This window comes from Octopus bimaculoides, chromosome 2 (assembly GCF_046866305.1).
Source record: "Octopus bimaculoides isolate indiv1 chromosome 2, ASM4686630v1, whole genome shotgun sequence".
NCBI lineage: Eukaryota > Metazoa > Mollusca > Cephalopoda > Octopoda > Octopodidae > Octopus > Octopus bimaculoides.
Genome location: NC_142929.1, coordinates 42,387,465 through 42,410,990, shown reverse-complemented (window position 1 = coordinate 42,410,990; position 23,526 = coordinate 42,387,465). Strand labels below are relative to the sequence as shown.

General features: G+C 35.0%; 1 protein-coding gene across 2 annotated transcripts in view; it reads left to right on the top strand.

Annotated features, from left to right (window-relative positions):
• The window catches only part of LOC106880539 (nuclear receptor subfamily 2 group E member 1), a 76,961-nt gene extending 54,153 nt beyond the window's left edge, over window positions 1-22,808 (top strand). Inside the window, exons 2-7 of one of the 2 annotated variants that reach the window (XM_089344427.1) lie at window positions 7,050-7,292; window positions 8,435-8,561; window positions 12,409-12,941; window positions 14,379-14,771; window positions 19,307-19,477; window positions 21,237-22,808. In XM_089344427.1, the coding sequence (XP_089200553.1) occupies window positions 7,050-7,292; window positions 8,435-8,561; window positions 12,409-12,941; window positions 14,379-14,771; window positions 19,307-19,477; window positions 21,237-21,478 (1,709 nt within the window). In that variant the 3' untranslated portion in view covers window positions 21,479-22,808. The remainder of the gene's footprint in view (window positions 1-7,049; window positions 7,293-8,434; window positions 8,562-12,408; window positions 12,942-14,378; window positions 14,772-19,306; window positions 19,478-21,236) is intronic. The other variant, XM_089344434.1, reaches the window with a different exon arrangement.
• Window positions 22,809-23,526: the final 718 nt, after the last annotated feature.

The following is a 23,526-nucleotide window of genomic DNA, read 5'->3' as shown; positions in this document are numbered from 1 at the left end:
AGTCGACTCAAATTTGCTGGTAAATGGTCGGCAGTCAATATACCTGAAGATATGTTCAGTCACCATTTTGATTATCAAGTGGGATAGAAAAAAATTCTCTTGTTGGAAAATGGTTTCGTTTCTATATTGAAAGATGGTCAAATCTTCGTAATATCTTGTTGATATCTGATATTACTGGATAAAGGAGACAGTGAAGCATGTTTACGAGAAGAGTGAGGTAAAGACAGAGCGAAAAAAAAAAAAAGAGAGAGAAACAACAGTAGAAAGGGGAGACAAGTGAGATAACGGTAGAAGAATAGTAAGAGAGATACAAAAAGAAAGGGGTAATATAATAAAATAGAAAGTTGACGGAGAAGACATCGGTGGACATTTCCAATATAAAGACATTGTTAAACAAGCTATTATCATCTGAAATATGACCTTTGCCATAGACAAAGTATAACCTAATGCTCTTTGTCTTTGTCCTTCTGGAATATGTCAAGCAGTGTTAAATATCGAAACTAATTCAGCACTGAAACATATAATCCTTCGTGTGTATATATATATATACATACATACACGCGCGCGTGTGTGTGTGTGTGTGAGGGCATGTATGTATATGTGTGTATATATATATATATATATATATATATATATATATATATATATATATATATATATATATATATACATATATATATATATATACATATATATAATACACATATATATATACATATATGTATATATATATATATATATATATATATATATATATATATATATATACATATATATATATATATATATATATATATATATATATATATATTATATACATACGCACGCGCATACGCACACACATATATATGCATGTATATACACATAGAAAGTGAGAGGGAGAGGGAAGGAGAAAGTGATGTGATCATTCATATATTTGTAGATATATAAGTGTGTGGTTTTTGTGTAGGGGTTGCAAACATACTGATGATACTATTATGTATATGTATATACTTAAAAATATGCATGTGTATAGTTGTGTGCATACCATACATACATACATACATACATACATACATACATACATACATACATACATACATACATACATACATACATACATACGTTTGGCCTTCTGAACTGGTCACTACAAGAACTCAGTGAGATAGATGTTCGAACTCGCCAGCTACTCAGTGCTACAGGTAACTTAACATCAATGGAGATGTCGACAGGCTATACTTTCCACCTAAGTATGGTGACCGTGCTCACAAATCTATATCGGTGTCATATGATGCGCATATTGTGACACTGGAACAACGATTGCTGCAAAGGAAAAAGACCAGTAACTATCTTGCCCAAATTTGTGACCATGAAATCAACAACATTGCTGGGATAGCTAATGAACTTGAGAAGAGGTATGAAATAAGAGCTGATACAGATCTCTACTCAAGGAGCATTTGCAAAAGCTATTTATCAGGAGAGCAAAATTTTAAAAAACGGATGAGTTCACTGAGAAGATAGCACATGGGTACTTGACACGAAAATGTCAAACCAGAGAAGGGATAAATCATGTTAAAAACTTGGCATGGAGTACCAACAAGTTTATGGCATTCTACTTTGAAAGCTACTTCTATGAAATTAAAGAACGAGAGATCCCCACCTTGCATCTACTGGATAAGAGGCAGAAAACGTTGACGGACAAATATAGGTTGTGCAAGACCAACAATGAATACATCAACCATATTACTGCCAACTGTGAGAGAATGTCTTCCAGATATTATCTTCCCATGAGGCATGATGCAGTGGCCAGAATAGTATAGAACAGGATAGCAAAAAAGAAAACACCTACAGATGAACTTGACTACATTGAAATCAATGGGTTTAAAGAATATTGGTGGAAATTGATAATTAAAACAGCCACAAAATAAAATCAGCTGCACTCTGGACACCGACGTGATGAGAAAAATACAACAGGACGAGTACATCTATAAATCATTGATAAGGAGTTTTCAAATTCAGTACCCAAGATACACTTTCAGCTTCATACCTCTTATTATTGGAACAGCAAGATATATACCAACCCGTCTGGAGCAAAGTATAGCTGAACTTGGATTCTTAGGGAAAGAATGCAATTCTTTAATTTATACACTACAAATGCTCACGATATCTGATACTATAAAAGTCTGCAACACCTTAAGATTTACAAAAGATAAACAAAACAAGATGTTATCCAAGTACATAAATATATACATGCATATATAAATACATACATACACACATAAACACTTATATACACACTTATATATATGTGTGTGTGTGTGCATATATATATAGATATATATATACAGGAATTATATATTGGAAAAAATAATAAGGTACTCAGATATCTGGATGGTTGTACATTTACAGATTTTTATTAATATGTCACATGTTTTATAAATATTAGCGCTTGCACCTGTACTTGTAGGTTCTTCAAAATATTTTGAAGAACCTACAAGTATAGGTGCAAGCGCTAATATTTATAAAACATGTGACATATTAATAAAGATCTGTAAATGTACAACCATCCAGATATCTGAGTACGTTATTATTTTTTCAATATATATATATATATATATATATATATATATATATTTACATACACACATATATATATACATATATTCATGTATATATAAAGAGTTGAGGCGATTGAAAACGCAAGTCATATGCAATCAGACTCCAGAACGCACAAATGAAGATATTCAATCAATGTAATTGAATCATATATATTTATACACATCAACATAAATCATGCATATACAGGCGTGAAGGTTCTCCAAGAGTATAAAGAATAAAACCAAACATACAAAAAAATATAGAAGAAATATAAAAACATAAAAATACGTATAAAATTACATGTAAATAAAGATTACGTGTAAAGAGTTATGCGTGATAAATATAGGAGGCGCAAAACGAATGAGATGATGGGGACATTACATATATGGAGTATTTAATTTTTAATCCGGACCGGTAATATACCTTGAAACGACCGCGGATGGAACACCTCCCTATTTTCGGATCCTATTTTATTTATTTTTCTTAACCTTGATATCTTGCGTCATTTCTGTCTTATATCCTGGATGTATGTGGAATTTTTAGACGATTTAGGCGGTTTGCCATTTTGAAGGTTGACATTTTTATTCCTATATTTACGCACCTCTCATTCGTGTTGCGCCTCTTATAATTATCACGCATAACTTTTTATATGTAGTCTTTATTTGCATGTAATTTTATACGTATTTTATATGTTTTTATATTTCTTCTATATTTCTATGTATGTTTGGTTTTATTCTTTATACTCTTGGAGAATCTTTACGCCTGTACATGCATGATTTATGTTGATGTGTATAAATATATATGATTCAATTAAATTGATTGAATATCTTCATTTGTGCGTTCTGGAATCTGTTTGACTGCCTATGACTTGCGTTTTCAATCTCCTCTGCTCTGCATCTTTTCACATTGGCTTTCTATGAGCACTCCGTAAATAGCCCAGACTTTCTATAACATACTTAATATTATACACACACACACACACACACACATATGTTTAATCCCTCATACATACATATACAATCAGTGAGAATGAGAATATTTATGAACAAACGTTTCTTACCCTCTACAGCTTCAATACCTTAATCATTCGCCCACGGCAGTGGGTGAATATATTCTTAAGGTCAACTTTTAGTTACTCACGAGATTCAGTTCTCAACTACAGTTTTTTTTTGTTTTTGTTTTTTTTTAGTATTGATGGTCCAATCTTCAGCTACATTTTTAGATAAAATGATAGAATTTTGATTCATAAAAGAAAAAGTTGGGTCAAAATATGTGAGGTCAAAAAGGAGAAGGTAAGGCGAAACATTGACTTTGAATCAAAATACCTCAGCTATTTTAAAAGGAAAGTATAGATTAACTGAGTTTAAAAGAATATGTTCATTGAGAAGAATGTTTTGGAGGAAAACTTCATATTAGCTAGAGAAAAAAACTAGTGTGGCTTTAAATGACGAAAAAATAATGAGTAACCCCCAAAATTGACTTTGAATCCAAATATCTCAGTTCTTGTGACAGAAATCTATTCAATAGTTGTGTTCAAAGGAAAGAGCTCTGTGACACGAATGTTATGGTGACAACCTCGTTATAAAATATTAGCTACAAAAAAAGTGATGTGGATTTAAATTACGGGAAAAAGATCATTTCAACAAATAAAAATATTTTTGTCATTTTAAGATATTTAGCATTATAAAAGACGTTATCCGATGTTCTGGATCGTTTAGCTTAATGGTACAGAGCGCTTGACGAAGGTTTGAGAGGTATGGGATTCGATGCTCAGTAGCAACTTGCTGACCACTTTTCTAATGCATTTAGCCAATCTTCTAAACTGTTTTCATAGCAATTCTGCGTTCCAGTTTACTTCAGGTGAAAGAGCTCCATGAGAAGAATCTTACAGTGAAAATCTTGTCAAAAATATTAGCTACAAAAAACAGTTGTGCGGCTTTAAGTGACGTAAAAGGGTGGTCATTTTAAGAAATCAAAGTATTCGTTTTGTTTTTTAAGAGTAAAATAATATTATTTGAACTCAAATGAAAGAGTTCATCGAGATTAATATTTTGGGAGTAAGCCCGTCTAAAGATATTAAGCATAAAAACAGTTACGATTCTTTGCGATTTCATATTAATTTTTATTATTCTGTTTATGTATTAAAAAATGAACACATTAAAAACATTTTAAAGTAAAATATTTTATTTACAAAAACTAGTCATTAATCATTTAATATGAATATAACATTTTATAATAAAAATTGCTTTAAAACAACATGTTTATTTGTAACAGATATGCTGATATTAATCTTTTGTTATTTTCGGTGCAAACAAAATTTTCCAAGTTTAAATAAAATCTTTATTTAAAAGGTATTTTCAACAGTATCATTTTTTTTTTCAATTATAAAGGTAAATATAATTAATTATAATAATAGAAGCGTTGCCTGGAAAAAAGTGGACTAGAATGAAAAATGCGGGCTCGCAATCAGAATATTCTGAAGTATTGAGCATGGAAAAGTACAGAACAAGCAGTAATTACGTCTGGAAAAGTATAGGGCAAGAAGAAAAGAAACTTAAAATATTGTTGCGGAAGTTAAAATTTGCTAAACAAATTTCTGAAATTCTTCAACAAATATTGTGTGCACTGTTTTCTATATGTTCTTTTTTATTTTACTTTTTATTACAAATTTTTTCAATTTAAGTCAATATTTTTGATTTAAGATTTTCTTTGTATTAAACTTTCTATTAAGCTGTATTAGACATTTCTGTTTTATTTTTAATATTATATCTTTTGTTAAATTTTTTTATCTTAACAAAACTCATTATCCAAAAAATTGAAATCACATATATTGTTATAAAATTAAATTCATGTAGACTATATGCAATTCAAAAGAGTAAAATATTCTAAAAAAAGAAATTTTAAGAAACAGAAGAATTAATTTCTTTAAAGTTTGAATTATCAGATAATATATTGTTGCATTTACAGTAACAAAAATAAATTGCTCTTGTGTGATTTTTTAAATATGCATATATGTAATATCAAATTTTTAATGTGTAAACTTGCTGACAATTTGTGTTTTCACTAAAATTAAAAATGAACAGTTTCTTGAGTATTTTAATTCAAACTTCTATGTAAAAATAAAAAATACAAAAAGGCATTTATTACTATTTTAGTTTTTAAATTCTAACTTCAGCAGCAATAGTTTAATTTCTTTTCTTTTCTTATACTGTGCTTTTCCAGGTTTAATTATTGCTTGATCTGGACTTGCAAAGATAATATGTAAGATTATATCTATGCATGTCAGTAAACGGACAGAAGTAAGACGGCGAGCTGGCAGAATCGTTTGCACACCGGGCAAAATGCTTAGCAACATTTCGTCCGTCTTAACATTCTGAGTTCAAATTTTGTTGAGGGCTATTTTGCCTTTCATCCTTTCGAGATCGATAAAATAAGAACCAACTGAGTGCTGGAGTCGGTGTAAACGACTTATCGCCTCCTCAAAATTGCTGATCTTGCGCCAAAATTTGAAACCAATATACGGGCAGAGCTGAACTAACAAAAGATAAGAACATAATATTTAATATGCACACAAAAGCGAGCTCTGAAGATGCAGAGGAGACTGTCAAACATTCTGTATACAAATAACAGTTTTCTTATACCTTCACTGAATTGTGTCTCCTCAGTGAAACTAAAAAGCATTTCGTGACAAAATATTCAACTGTTTAGAACGCTTCTATTGGTTTCTGTAATCTATTTTATATTTTGGCAGAAATTAATAGTTTCGTATTTCCCTCTGTTCCATCATCCTTTTCTTTATGTAATTTGTCTTCATTATATAACCTGCTCTTGTGAAAACCATAAAGATAACAATTTCCTATTTTCCTACTATAAAATTCCTACTATTGATCATTACCTAAGACACTATTGTTTTTATAATAATAATCATTTCTACTATAGGCGCAAGGCCTGAAATTTAAGGGAGTGGTTCCAGCTCAGAAATATTATCAATAAGTATTGTTATTTTGGCTTTCATCCTTTCAAGGTCGATAAAACAAGTATCAGTTGAATACTGGGGCCGATGTTATCGACTTGGCCCCTCCACCGAAATTAATGGACTTGTACCAAAATTTGAAATTATTCTTGGTAGTAGTAGTAGTAGTAGTAGTAAGGCGACGAGCTGGCACGCGGGACAAAATGTTAAGCGATCCGACTTTACGTTCTGAGTTCAGATTCCACCGGGATCGACTTTACCTTTCATCCTCGATAAAATAAGTGCCAGTTGAGGACTAGGGTCGACGTAATCGACTAACCCTCCCCTAAAAGTTCGGGTACTGTTGCTATAGTAAAAAGAATTGTAATTGTTGTTGTTGTTGCTGTTGTTGTTGTTGTTGTTGTTGTTGTTGTTGTTATTATTATTATTATTATTATTATTGTTATTATTATTATTATTATTATTATTATTATTATTTCTACTACTATTATTGAAATAGGTTCGCCATGTAAGAAAACTGATGCTCTGTGTCTGGTATGTGGTGACCGAGCATCTGGCAAACATTACGGTGTTCTTAGTTGCGATGGGTGTCGCGGTTTCTTCAAGAGGAGCATCCGTCGAAATCTCGACTACGTTTGCAAAGAAAATGGATCCTGTGTAGTAGACGTTGCAAGAAGGAACCAGTGTCAGGCGTGCCGATTCAAGAAATGTCTGGAAATGAAAATGAACAGAGATGGTGAGTGTGAGTATTTTAAATATTCATTGTTTGATCATGTTCAGTTATATCTAAGCTAAAAGAAGTGGATCATTTCAATAACGTGCTTTAGATTATATACATCTACCTATCTATATAAACAATGCAGTTTTTTATACTTCTTTTATTCTTTTATTTTTCATAATTAAGATAAACAAAGTTCTTTTTTATTCTACAATACTCTTCCATTTATCTGGTAGACTTGCAAAGCCCCTCTTCCAAAATTCAGTTGTCCATGACGAAAAATATTCCTCCAGTACTGTTCTGACCTCGTCTACAGAATTCATATTTTTCCGTCCAAATCATTTTGAAGAGTGCGGAATAAGTGATAATTAGATGGGGTAATGTCCGGTGAATATGATGGGTGGGGCATCGTTTCCCATTCAAACTGTTCCAGTCTTTGGAATGTCATCCTCGCTGTATGTAGTCGAGCATTATCCTGATGAAAGAACACCTTTCGTCTTGAAACCAAAGATGGTCGTTTTTCTTCTAGTAAACACCTGCCAATATATACAGACTGCACAATTACAAAAACTGTAAGCCACAGCAAAACTTATAAAAAGAAAAGAAAAAAAATTTTTTAATTCAGAAATTCAAAAATTCAACGAAGTGAACACTGTATTTTTTTTTTCTATCAGTAATTAAAAACAGAACATGATGAATTGCTAACAATCACTAACTAAATGGGCATTTTGCGTTACCGTATTTTCCTGCTTAAAAGTCGAATTTTTCAGACCAAAACTGTCAGCCAATAAAGGTCGGCCGACTTATACACCAAGACGACTTTCGAGAGCCCAAAAATGTGAAATGCGGCAGGATTCGGAAGGACAGTGACAATGTTTGAATGTTTACATTACATGTGTGCACTATATACTATGTAGACTTGTATGCCGAAAATACGTATCCCTGAGCTCATGGGATCAACATCTTCACTTAGCAATAGGTGGCGATTGAAAAGATTGTGACTTCAGACACAAAATAATCAAATAGTTGTTAGACTTGATATGACAAAAATAATTGTTAATTTCTATTGCTATGCAAAAGCTCTTTAAAAAAATACTACCATCAGAGTTGTCAATAGCGAAAGGTTGCTTCAAAATAAATAAATTATCGTTATTGTTTAATTCCAGCCGTTCAACATGAAAGAGCACCAAGATCTTACCAACAACGACACTCGGGTCCAGAAGAAATCAGAAGACACAATGAAGAAAACCAAGTACCATTTGTCCCTATTACGAAAATTCTGGACCACCCAAGGTTTTTATCAACAATTTCATTTTAGATAATGTTCAATTACAAATATATGAAAATTATAATTATTAGTTAGGCGCAGGAGTGGCTGTGTGGTAACTAGCTTGCTTACCAACCACATGGTTCCGGGTTCAGTCCTACTGCGTGGCACCTTGGGCAAGTGTCTTCTACTATAGCCTCGGGCTGACCAAAGCCTTGTGAGTGGATTTGGTAGACGGAAACTGAAAGAAGCCCGTCGTATATATGTATATATATGTATGTATGTGTGTTTGTGTGTCTGTGTTCGTGCCCCCATCATCGCTTGACAACCGATGCTGGTGTGTTTACGTCCCCGTAACTTAGCGGTTCGGCAAAAAGAGACCGATAGAATAAGTACTAGGCTTCCAAAGAATAAGTCGTCGGGTCGATTTGCTCGACTAAAGGCGGTGCTCCAGCATGGCCGCAGTCAAATGACTGAAACAAGTAAAAGAGTAAAGAGTAAAAAGAGAGTTCTATCATTTTCTTTGTATGTATGTATGTATGTATGTATGTACATGCATACACAGTGTCAGTGATCGAACATGTGTATTATTCACATGTGTTTTTCTTTTTTCTTTTTTCTTTATCCCTGGATCTCTTTCCCTATCTTCTTTCTCCGCTCTTGCTCCTCTTCTCTGAACTTGTCTCTGCTTATCCGACAAAGAATTATGCCCAAAACGTCATATTTTTATTTTTAACATTCTCTTCATTACATTTTTCTAAGAGTTTCAAAATAATTTTAAGTGTAAACGTTCCTTGGACATCTATCGTTTTTATATTTGAATCGCTTTTTGTTATTGATTTATTTATGTATATATATATATATATATATATATATATATATATATACATACATAATATATACATACATATACGTACGTGCGCGTAAGCACACACACGAACACACATGAATACATATGTATACATATATGTATTTATATATATAAACACAAACACAATAACAATTGCAACGTGGAATGCGTTTATAAGCCATTTAAAAACACAAAAACCGTTAGATTCACTTCAACATTCAAATTAATTTGTGTCAAAATATTTTTGTCGCTTTAAAACTGCGACCTGTTCACTGACAAAACATCGTGACGACGTTTTGTCAGTGAACAGGTCGCAGTTTCAAAGCGACAAAAATATTTTGACACAAATTAATTTGAATGTTGAAGTGAATCTAACGGTTGTTTTTTTTGTGTGTGTGTGTGTGTGTGTGTGTGTGTTTTTAAATGGCTTATAAACACCTTCTACGCTGCAATTGTTTTTGTTTCAGCGCACTATCTTAGATCAAGTCACTTGCGATGCAAGAATATCTCCGTAATTTATATATATATATATATATTATACATACATGCACACACACACATATATATATATATATACATACATGTATATATATATATATATATATATATATATATATATATATATATATACATACATACATACATACATACATACATACATACATACATACATACAGTGTGTGATGGGTAAATTGTCGCCATTTTATATTTTTAATTTTGCACATGCACATTGCTCGTTTTTTTTATTTTGTCGACTACACAGTATAGTAGGGTCAGTTGGGTACCGTCTGTAAGAAAAACAGCACCATTACGCAGTTCACTCTTGGCTGTAATTTTTTTCAGGTCAAGCGACTATGTTGAAATTTCTTCGTTAGTTAGTTAGTCTGTCAGTCAGTCAGTCAGTCAGTCAGTCAGACAGACAGTCAGTCAGACAGACAGTCAGTTAGTTATCGACAATAGATATTAGATCATGTGGGATCTGCAATTTTCATAAATAGCGACTTAACTAAAGGATAATTATCTCTCATTCTTCATACACATTACACCATCAAAGTGAAACTCCACTAGCCTTTCTGAGTTAAAAAGACATTCTTTTATTATACAATTTTGCTCGTTTGTACGTTCTTAATGACGAACAGAAACCAAAGCCGCATGATAAATAACTTTCAAGTTAGTGTCATCATATTTATTCTACTGAGGTAGAATACTAACTAATCAATGTAATACTCCTCGATCATCAAGATCATTTTTGACTGATGTACATTATTGTATATCAATCAATATAATGATTATCTTATCAATAATCTGGTATACACGAAGAAGACTATACTTCGCTGATGAGGTTTTAATAAGACCGAAACGAGTCAAAAAAGACTATACTTCGCTGATGAGGTTTTAATAAGACCGAAACGAGTCAAGTGTTGTCAACCCTACTTGCTGAAATCAAATTAAAATGATATTAACCCTGAGATAATTTTATTTGATTTATTAGTTTAATTAACTAATTTGTTAATTAATTAATTAATTAGATCGCCATACATTCATAAGATCATTGTATACTGAGATTCTTGCACACTGAATCATTTGACTTTTTTTTATCTTACATATGCTAAGTATTCGGTAAGTGGCTGGATGGCGCATTCAGTAGACTATCGGGCAAAATATGTTGCGGTATTTAGTTGCGTCTCTTTACGTTTTGAGTTCAAATCTCGCCAAGATCTACTTTGTCCTTTTCATCCTACTGAAGTCAATAAAATAAGTATTTCTTTCTGATACCTCTTACTTGTTTCAGTCATTGGACTGCGATCATGCTTGAGCACCGTCTTGAAGGGTTTTGTCAAACACGTCGCTCCTAGTACTTACTTTTCTAAGTCCGGTATTTATTCTTTCAGTCTGTTTTACTGAACTGTTAGATTACGGTTACGTAAGCAAATCTACACTGGTTGCCAAGCAGTAGTAGGGGACAAATATAGTATAAAGATATATATATATATATATTAATTTTTTCTATGTGACTGGATTTTCATGGATGAATTCAAGAATTGTGTTTTTTTCTCTAAATTATATATATATATATATATATATATATATATATATATATATATATATATATATATATATACACGACAAGCTTCCACATAGTTTCTGCCTCCCAAATTCATTCACAAGGCATTACTCAAGATGCCATGCAATGTGATTGAACCTGAATGTTGCAAAGCGAGCTTCTTAACTACACAGCCATGTCTATCAATCGATGAAATAAGAACGGGGCAAAGGAATTAATATAATTGAAAGTGCGGGTTCTTGAAGGGCCACAATCCAGTGGGTGGAACTAGTAAAAGAATAAAAGAATACTCTTACATTCCGTAACTGGAAGAATTGGTAGAACGTCGGATAAAATGCTTAGCGTCATTTCTTCCGTCTCATTGGGTTCTAAATCTAAATCCCGTCGAGGTCAGCTTTGCTTTTCATCTCTTTGGGATCAATAAAGTTAAGTACCAGTCAAGTACTTAGATCGATGTAATCGGCTTTCTCCCTACCTTCAAAATAGCTAGCTTCGAACCCTGCAACGGACCGGCGTCCCGTTCAGAGAGAACATTGAATCTCGATCATTTAACACAGGTTACCGACCTTACGATTCCTAAGGTGCGAGAGAAAAAAAAAAGCATAACAGCAAGCTTGACAATGCCAAGTCTTTTAACCACTTGGGGGTCGTTGGGGCGCTGCAGTCATGCAGCGTATCTAGGGTGAGAAAGCTAGGCGTAGCCCATCCCTCTCCAGGCTAAACTAATTTCTACAACTGAGTGGACTGGAGCAACGTGAAATGAAGTGTTTTGCTCAAGAACACAACGCATCGTCTGGTCCAGGAATCGAAACCACAATCTTACGATCATGAATCCAACACCCTAATCTCTAAGCCACGTGCCTCCACGTTTGGATTCTCAGATCTTGAGTTATTTGTTTTGGGACGATTTTTAGTTACTTGTATTTTATTATTTATTTATTTATTTTGTTATTTGTAGATTGGATTATGCCCAGTTTCACCAGTACAGCACCCCAGTCACACTGCACCCTGAATTACCCGGTTACAATCCAGGCCAAGTGTTTCAGCCAATTACAATCCAATTAGCCGACCAAAATAGCCGCGCAGCAACTGCAGCTTTTCTCCACCCTCACCACCATCATCATCCATCACATCTACCCCATCACTATCCGAATCACTTGTTACAGCCAGGTACTACACCCAGTGGAGAAATGGGCTTCCGACCAGCAATAGTAAAAATTCCGTCTGGGGAACTAAATATACGCGGAACTGGTGGAGGAGGAGGGGGAGCGGGAGGAGGTGATGGAGAAAGAGGAGGAGGGGGAAACAACAGTGGTGGAGGTGGTGGAGGTAGCGGTGGCAGTGGTACTGGTAGTGGTGGTGGCAGTGGTGGCAGTAGAAATGAGAACAACGTCGACTGTACCATCAAAGAAAATTGTTCGTCACGCGTTTCCGGAGAATGTTCCACACCGACGCATCTGAAACGTGAAAAGACTGAATCAGACAGTACAGGTAAATTGATTCACACTTTTTTATGACTGATGATCATCACAATAAACTTTAAACTCATCTTGTCTTAACGTTTTTTTATTATTCCTGAGTTGCATTAGATTTGGTCTGTTATTACGTGAAGAGACTAAATTGCATCGTGCTAGAGTCACTGTAGCCATTAAAAATACATACGTACTGTTAAATTCACTTTCACTCAATGGTTATTTTATTAATAATAATTCATACTAATGCGATTCGGTCACTAATGTTCTTGGAGTAGACATTTAGGTCGTAGATGTACTCAATTTCTTGTAAAATATACCATTATTAGGCCAAACAAAGCGGCGAGCTGGCAGAATCGTTAGCATCCCGGAAGAAATGCTTCACGGTATTTCGCCCGTCTTTAAATTCTGAGTTCAAATTCCGCCGAGGTAGACTTTGCCTTTCATCCTTTCGGGATCGATAAATTAAATACCAGTGAAACATTGGGGTCGATATAATCGACTAGTCCAGTCCCCTCCCCACAAATTTCAGGCCTTGTGCCATTAGCAAAAAATAATTATTGGACCAAGTAAGGCGGTGAGCTGACAGAATCTTTAGAGCATTAAACAAAATGTTTAACAATATTTCTTCCGGTTCTTTGTGTTCTGAGTTCAAATTCCGCCAAGCTCGACTTAGCCTTTCGTTCTATCGGAGTCGATGAAATAAGTACAAGTTGAACGCTAGGGTCATTGCAATCGACTTAACCCTTCCCCAAAATTTCTGACTTTCTGCCAAAAATTTAAAACCAATATCTAGAATAAATTTTGTTGTTGTTTATATTTGATAAGTATACGAGAAAAACTGAGAATGAAATAATAAGAATTCATAAATTCTATGTATGGAATTATCTCTAGTTTATAAATCTGCATTCATAGTTCTGACAATACCCCAGTTTGCCGAAGCACTACTTTGTGGTTGGGCTGCTATTCACCTCTTTCTTTTAGATCATAACTTTAATGTTGTTTAAGAACAATGCTAAATTTGAAATAAGGCTAGCGACAACTTGGGTTTGATGAAATATGCAAAAATTGTTGTTGTACCCCAAGAAACCAGTATTGATTCATATTTATCGAACCTACATCAGACACAGAAATTCAGTTTCCATTTTCTTTTTGTTAATTTTTTTTGTTGTTTTGTTTTTGTATCTAGATTAACATGCAGGATAATGAAATCTTACGTAAAAATAAAATGTTAATTCCATAGAAATGATTGAAGTATTGTCAAAATACTTCCCTAGAGTGTCTACGATTCTCTGCAATTTTGCTTATGTAACTGCGAGACAATTTATAAATTTTGTCAATAAATTTTGATTCTTTTGTCAATAGAATTTATTTACAATTCTCAATTCTTCTCCCCTTAAATAAACTGAAAAATAACACACCATTTTGTTTCGTCCTTGCATGGTATTTTATTTAGAATCTTCTGGAGGTACTTCACAAGAGAATTCAGTTAGCACTACAACATCTATCCATCCACCGACAACCCTAAATGGTAACCAGCCCCAGACATTTCCTTACAAAATGATCCCAGCGTCCGCCGTAAATATGAATCCTTCATCGTACCAACCACCGTTTGGCATGTTAGCTAACCCCCTCGCTGGAGGAGACCAACATTTTTATGTCAATAATTCCGGTGTAGAAAGCGTCTACGAAACAGCAGCACGCCTCTTATTTATGTCGGTGAAATGGGCACGAAATATTCCATCATTTCTTCAACAGCCATTTCGCGATCAAGCCATTCTTTTGGAAGAAAGCTGGAGTGAATTGTTCATCCTAAGTACGTCACAATGGTCAATGCCAATCGACATTGGTAAGTAAATATTCTTTAGAATATGGATTCTCAAACCGGAGTACGTGTACCACCAAAAGTATGTAAGAGAAATTACGAGGGTATGCGAGATTTGTAAAAACATTTTAATTTTTAAATATAATCTACTACTTATCAATGATGCATCTTCAGATTTCGAAATACATTTATTTATTAAAAAAAATTCGTTAAATATAATTACCATCTTTTCCTGCATACAAGTTTACGTAGTGTATAGTGTATAAGTGTAGTGTAAGCATTCAAACATTGTCACTATCTTTCCAAATCCTACCGCATTTCACAGGGAAATTTTGGTTCTCCAAAGCTATCTTGGTATATAAGACCTACCTTTTTTACCTGTAAATTTTGGTCTAAAAACTTCGATTTGTAATGCTGAAAAGTATGATAATAACAGATAATATACGTTGTCTACATTGTCCGTTTCATGAGGAGTAATTGCTTGGCTTAGTGTGTTGCACTCATCATCATAATATTATGATTTCGATTCCTAGACATGACGATCTGTTGTGTTCTTGAGCAGAGCATTTCATATCACGTTACTCCAGTCCGCTCAGCTGGCAAAAACGAGTAATGCAGGGACGGCCGGTGTCCCGTCCGAGAGGGTGAGGAATATACGAGAAGGTGTTGAAAAGTTCCTGGCTTTATGGGTATCGCGAAAAAACCTGATTGGAGGCCCAACCTTCTGAGCTCTTTTACATGGCTTAGAAAAACTGAAGGACTGCTGCAGTAAGTGTGTGAATCTGAAGGGAATATGTTGAATAAAATCATAATTAACTGATCCTCTTGTATTTTCTTTAAACCAAAGCCAGAAACTTTTCAGCAATCCCTCGTATACGTCACGGAATTTGAGAAACCGGCCTTATAAGGCTATAGCTTGGGAAGAACAGTTTATCCACTTTTTTTATCTTGTTTTATGGTATCCATAAAAACGATATCCATTATTGTCTGTTTTATGGTGTCATACTATATTACAATATACAAGGTTATTTGAAAAGAAAGAGCAGACTTCAAATTTATTTTTAAAACAAACGGTAAGAGACACAAACACATTCTACATATTTCTTGATAGGGGAAAGTTTAAAGTTTATACCTGAACATGATAAATTGAATTAAGCCTTAAATAAAATATTTTATTTTGTTTTAATGTTTCACTTTGTTCATTTTATTTAAAGTTGTATAATTTTCATTTCTGTAATCCCTTAGAAAATGGCGACGCCACAAGAAAAGTATTTTTGTGTGCTGCAGTTTGAGAAATGCGAATCGATTGTGCAAGTGCAACGTGAATTTCGCCGCTAATTCAATAAAAATCCACCTCGTCACAAGCAAATTTACGAATGGCATAAAAATTTCACAGAAAAAGGTTTCGATGTTTGTCGAGCAACACATGGTGCTCATGTTGAGTGCATGCTACCTTAAAATAAACTTTAAACCTTCCCCTATCAAGAAATATGTAGAATGTGTTTGTGCCTCTTAGCGTTTGTTTCAAAAATAAATTTAAAATCTGTTCTTTCTTTTTGCATAACCCTGTATTGATTTCAAATTTTGGCACAAGGCCAGCAAATTCGGGGAGAGGATAAATCGATGACTGTAATCGATTACAGTACTCAACTGCTACTTATGTTATCGATCCCGAAAGGATGAAAGGCAAAGTTGACCTCGATTGCATTTGAACACAGGACGTAAGGACGGACGAAATATCGCGGAGCATTTTGCCCGGCGGGTTAACGATTTTGCCAGCTCGCCGCCATGCTATTTTACAATATATTAAACACGCGGAAAAGCCAACACTGCCGGACATGACGAGTACCCAAGAGGAAAATGTTTGAGAGTCTCTTTTTTAGACTGTTGTTTTTATTGAAAAAAATCATCTGAATCAATAAGGCACGAATCCCTCGAGCAGAGATGAAAACATAATTGTTATGTAATAACACGGATGTTTTAATGTGTTTTTTCTTTTGCTTTTGGGCTGGGGGGGGTTTTTTGTGATAGGGTGTTAAAAGAATACTATTTTCGATGGTGAACGAATACTGAGAGGAGCACTGAGATTAGTCTTCAACAAGCGTCTTACAGTGTGGTGCAGCCGGTTTTGAAAGAGAGAGAAATGGAAAGGGGAGAAGAATCGACCTCAGTACTTGGTTGATAGTTTGGAAGGAGGAAAGATAAATTTGATATCGGCAGGATTTGAACTCTGAGTGTAATGAAGCACAACGATTACTGTGAGGCATTTGTCTGAAGATCTAACGACTCTGGCAAACAACTGTCTAATGTGTGTGCGTGAATATGTGCATGTGTGTGTGTGTGTGTAGATTGATAGATAGATAATTTATTTTCGAGCGCAGAAACGCCGTTAGAACATCAGAAATATTTGGTAAATTGCCCTTACAAAGCAGAAAAATTTGTCAACAAATGTGTGCGTGTGTGTCTGTGTGTGTGTGCATGTGTGTGTGTGTGTGCGCGTGCGCATGTGTGTGAAGACGCGTGGCTTAATGGTTAGAGCATTCGATTCGCGATCGTAAGGTTGTGAATTCGATTACCGGCAGCGCGTTGTGTCTTTGAGCAAGAAGACTTATTTCATGTTGCTGTAGTCCACTCAGCTAGAAAAATGTATAGTACCTGTATTTCAAAGGGCCAGCCTTGTCACATTCCGTGTCACGCTGAATCTCCCTAAGAACAACGTTAAGGGTACGCGTGTCTGTGGAATGCTCAGCCACTCTGCACGTTAATTTCGCGAACAGGCTATTCCGCTGATCGGATCAACTGGAACCCTCGTCGTCGTAACCGATGGAGTGCCAGTTGGTTATATATGCTTTTATTTTGCTATTTCAGTTTTTTGGACTGCAGCCATGCTGGGGAACCACAGCATGGCCGCAATCGAACGTCCCCAGTACTTATTTTTCTTAAGCCAAGTACTTATTCTATCGGACCCTTTTGCCGAACTGTTAAGTTACGAGGACGTTAACAAATCAATTCTGGTTGTCAGGTGGTAGCTGGGGATAAACACAAATACATAGATTCACGCACATACACATGCATGTATGTACGAACGTATGTATGTATGCATGCACGTATATACGACAGGCTTATTTCAGTGTTCGTCTACCAAATTCACTCACAAGGCTTTGACCTAAGATGCCACGCAGTGAGATTGAATCTGGAACCGTGTGGTTGGGATGCAGACTTTTGACCACAGAGTCACGCCTATATGGGTTACCTATTTACAGCTTAGTGGACTGAAGCAACATGAAATTAAGTATTTTGCTCAAGAACACAACGTACCGCCCGGCCTGGGAATCGAATCCGCGGCCTTGTGATCATAAATACAATACCTTAACCATTAGGCCACGTTCTTTTACATAGTCGAGGTTGACCTGGTGTTCAATAACAACTGGAATGCTCAACAACTTAATAGTGATCCTTCTCATAGTTCCTGCATTATCTGTATTTGATGTTCTGGTTATTTATGGTTTATTTAAGAAGAAACCGTGCCTATGTCCTTCACAGAACTTCCTCCGATTATTTACTGCGTTTGATGTTCAATTATAAACATCTGTAAATCGATGTAAGAAGGAAACAAAAACACAGGAGCTCAGAAGAAATTCTAGATGGAGGGTTGACATCTGGAGAAGTAAGGATTGGGTGCGATGCCTGTATGGAGGAAGCTTAAGGAAAATGCGAAGAGAGACAGGTGTGCTTATGGACTTCGATGAAGGTTATATGCAACTGGCTAGTTCTGAGGAACAGAAGTTGCTGCAGATGCGGTGTAATAGGTACAGAGAATTAGGACACACTGTATCTAAGTGAAGGAGAGATTTTAGTATCTTAGGGAATGAGCTTTTGTCAATGAGTCGGATGGTTTTCTTTTTGTTTTCGATTTTTCGATGCAATCTAGGATGTGGGTTGGGACAGAGGAGCCAAAACAATTACTGCTAGGTGTTTGTCCGACGCTCTAATTATTCTGTCAATCAACAAACAGCTACAGAGATATGGTTCTTTAGAAGAATACTGAAGATGTTCTATGTGAATAGAGTGACAAAAACCGAGTTCCTTTGACAAGCAAAGACCACAAGAAAGATTTTCAATAATATAAGGAGACAAAAAACTTAGTTCTTTGGACACTAAGTGAGAAGAAAAAGCCTTGAACACTTGGTGACAGCTAGGAAACTGAAAGGTAGAAGAAACCAGGGAAGAGAGAGAGGTGGAGATATTCGATGGTCTTACCAGCTGGCTTTCAGAAAAACGGGCAAAATACGGTGCTTAGTTGTGTAGGGAACTAAAAGGCATTGATGTCTATGATTTCTGACGCCTGTAGGTATGGTGCATCAAGAGAGCAAGAGAAATAGAGAGAAGGGAAACGATAGAGAGAGAACGAGTGAGAGGAAGTTGGAACAGATATTCAAAATAGCTTTTCTATGATGATAATAATTACCTCTCCATAATTTTAACTTTCATAATTTTGATACCTTCAAATATTCCACTGTTTATTAAAAAGCCAACTGATAATATCTTTTTTATTGTAGCCTCATTATTAACAGCTAATGGTTGGAGCTTGGACACGCAGCATGCAGAGAAGACAGCTTTCATGATGACGCAGCTCCGACTGCTTCAAGATATAATCAATCGCTGTAACGAATTACATGTTGATGCAACGGAATACGCATGTCTTAAAGCAATAACTCTTTTCCGTCCAGGTAAGTCGCTCTTTCGACCAGACTATCAGATCTTCTTATACACCGCTGGTCACAATGAACTTTCTCGCATTGTTGTAGCTTTCGAGTGATGCCATTCAGCTGGCTAAGCGGACAGACCAATATTCACCCTGAACAAAATGCGATTTTGCAGCTGAGTGGACTGGAGCAATGTGAAATAAAGTGTTTTGCACAGAAACACAACGCACCACCGGTCTGAGAATCGAAACCACGATCTCGAGATCGTGAGTCCAACACCCTAACCACAAGGCCACGAGCTTAATGGTTAAACATAAGGTCCATATATTCCGTGAATCATCAGAAGCACCACTGAACACATTTACCTTTCGTATAGTAATTCATAGATTTATTTGAGGTTTAACTCGTTGCTTTTTTCAGGCGGACAGTATATATTTGATCTCAGCATTGTAATATAATGAGACGATCATCAATTATATTGTGTCACTGCTCCTATTGCATACTGCGGTAATCTGTGCTGGCTTAAACACTGAGTGCCAATAACACGGTGTAACATGATTTTTGTTCTTGGGTAGCAACTGTTATTTCCTATTCGCTTACCCCTTGAAAGAATGAAAAATGGCTATTTCCTTCAAACTTTTCTTTTCTTACATTTATTCAAATTCCAAAGAATTCCTCTCAACATAAGGCTATGATGCTCCCCCACTATTCCGTGTACATATTGTCAGACACTAAAGGACATGCTCAAGTGGTTAAGGTCAAGCGACTGACAAGCAAATCTGTGGTATTGAGCAGAATATTTGCTATAACGATATTTCTGCTTCAGTAACTCAACGCTGAATAAGTCTGAAATGTAATGGGAAAATAGGTTAGTTTCAAAACATTGAGGTCCAGGTCACAAAAGCAAAGTTTGAAGGGAATAATAGTCATTAGCTTTTATTTCTAGATAGAAGCAAATAGCAAATAACACTTACTAACCAAAGACAAAAAAAAATTTTAATTTTGTGACCCAGTAAATGACTTCATCGAGTGTGTGATTTTACTCGAGTAAGCTCCACTCAAGCATATATAGTGGTTTTTCGACACTAACATTCGAAAATTGACAGTACATAAATAGTGAATTGCATTTTCTATAATGCTCATTCCGTCGAAATTGGTAATTGAAAATAATAATGATAATAATAATAATAGTAATGATAATAATAATAATAGTAATAATAATAATAATAATAATAATAATAATAATAATGCCTCTTCCTTATTCCGACGGTGGTTACTGAATGAGCTGAATGTAAAAGAAATCCCTCCCGTCAGATATCTGACGGAAAATATATTACTTTTCCCTCAGTTGTTAGACGAGTAGTTAGAACGCAAGAACACTCAAACTCAAATTGGTTAATAGACTCTCAAATTCTGTTGCAGCCAAGCGTGTGTGTCAGTAGAGTAGCTAGAGTGTGCTCCGCCTGGGGCGTTCCTTGTATTTGCCGCCCTGTCTTCAGGCCCTCAAGCTTATACAGGCTTATATAGAAAACCCCAAATGGCCGACCCCATAAAAGCGTCGCATGAGGCGAACCTCTTCCACCCCAACTACTCTACTGGTGTGTGTGTGTGTGTGTGTGTGTGTGTGTGTGTGTGTGTGTGTGTGTGTGTGTGTGTGTGTGTGTGCGCGTGCGTGCGTCATGGATAGATTGATGGATGAGTAAATGGATGGGCGGACAAATCTAAAAGAAAATCGGTATCTTCAAACGATGTAATGCTGACATTTTTTTTATATCTTTCGCAGAGGTTCGTGGACTACGAGATTCAAAACAAGTTGACCGTCTCCAAGACCAAGCTCAGTTAATGTTAAGTGACTACACTTCAAGACATCATTCTTCCATGCAACCTCGCTTTGGCAAATTATTACTGCTGCTCCCCAGTATAAGAATGATAAACCCACGTTCCTTAGAAGAGTTATTCTTTCGTAGGATGATCGGTAACATACCGATCGAGCGACTCTTGTGTGACATGTTCAAGTCGAGTTAAGGAATCAGTTGATATACGTAGGAATCCTTGACAATGTCGTTGTTTATAGTATTTTTGTTTTGTTTTGTTTTTTACATTGCAGAATGGGGCCGTTTTCAAATAACAGTTGAAACTCTTTCTGCTCTACCAGAATTTTCAGTCGAACAAAAACAATTTGAATTCAAAGACAGAAAATATAAAACATTTTTTAACTGTTTTACTATTTGGAATTGAAAATTTTTCAAATAAAAATATTTTTATTTCTTTGTTTAATGTACAAAACATCTTCAAATATAACTTCAGATTATAAATAATTTAACTTATGAAAATTATTAAAGAATATACTGTAATAAAATCATTTAAGGAAGATCAAATAAATTGACATTAATTGAAAGAGGAAATAATTCTGAATAAATGTTAGACCTAATTTGAAAACGGCCTTTTCTACATTACCTTTTTTGTTTTCCATTCTCCTTTCTTTCAATAAACATTACTGTTCGATGTATATTTATGTTGAGCCTTAAATTACATGAGAAAGATTACTAAGCATAACTAGGTTGAGACGCTGTTAACCCTTTAAATACGAAATTAAATTTCATGGTTATTCCAGTAATGTCTACTAAAAAATTGAATTGGTATTTGCTGCAAGTTACGGTGTCTCAATAAATCTGACACATCTCGACAAAACAAAAATAGTTTCAAACATGACATTCATCAGCAAAAGATAGATTGGTATATAAAACTGCTTTCTGCAGTTAAGGATAATGAAATTTTGTGCGGCTATATCTGATTCCCATTGTAAAAGGATTAATGCTCATGACTTAAGTTTCAGACAAGTAACCGGAAGATTAAAACAGTTAACTGATCCCATCACCGTCTGAAAGTTGAATCACTAGTTTAATTTGTCTCTCACTTTGGTGATATCAGAAACTAGTGATTTGAACCCAAATAAAAGAATCATAAATCAAATAAAGACGTGAAAGTACAGGGTTTGGGAATGCTTCGATAATCTTAAACAGATACTAACTATATATGGATTTCTTTTCAAGAAACAGTAAATATAATGTTAGGCTTTAAAAGCATTTTCTTTAAGAGACCCTCGGAGTAAGTGTAATGACTACGATTGAAAATCTAAGCTCAGCCACCATCTCGCAAGGGTTTTCTTATTTCTATTAAAGCATTAACCGGGCAACAGAGATAATTGATATTTTTTTTTCTAATATAGACCAGGAATTTTAGTGGAAAGGAGTTAGACATTTACATCGACCCCCCTCCCCTCAATGTTCAACTGGTACTCATTTTATCGACCCCGAAAGGATAAAATGCAAAGCCGATCTTGACGGTAATTGAACTCAGAAAGTAAAACTGGAAGACATGTCATGGAGCATTTTACCCAGCGTGTTGCCCTTCAGACATAAATTATGATACTTTCAAATTCTGACGAAAGGGTTAGGTAAGTCGGTTACATCGACATCAGTGTTCAACTGATACTTATTTTATTGACCCCTAGAGAATAAAATATTAAGTCGACTTCGACCGTTACTGGACTCAGAACGTAAAGCCAAAGGAAATGCCGATGAGTATATTGTCCAGCGTGCTGACGAGTCTGTTAGCTCACTGCCCTATAGAGATAAATAATAATGATTTCATTTTAATAAGGCACAAAATACTTATAGTTTAGGGGTGAAGTAAAAAGGAGAGGGATATTGATATATTAACCTAAGGACAATTTACGTCAATATTGAGCGTGAAGCGATTGTTCATTGGCGTTTGTCAGTTTGAGATAATATAAATTGATGTCATCCATGAGCACAATTTGAAGAAAGAAAAAAAATTCGATGATATCGACATTAATACTTCACTTGAATTTATTTTATCGGATCTTTGTAATTTGACGGGCAACATTTTTTTATGTAGTGTTTTTGGTACCGAAACAATTTCAAACTTCGAATACTTGTATATTTTGTGGTATACAACAGATAAAAAATTTTGTATTCTAAGTTATTTCATGTAAAAAATTGTCGTATTTCGGTAATTTCAACCAATCACTGACGTCTATTGAGGTGAAA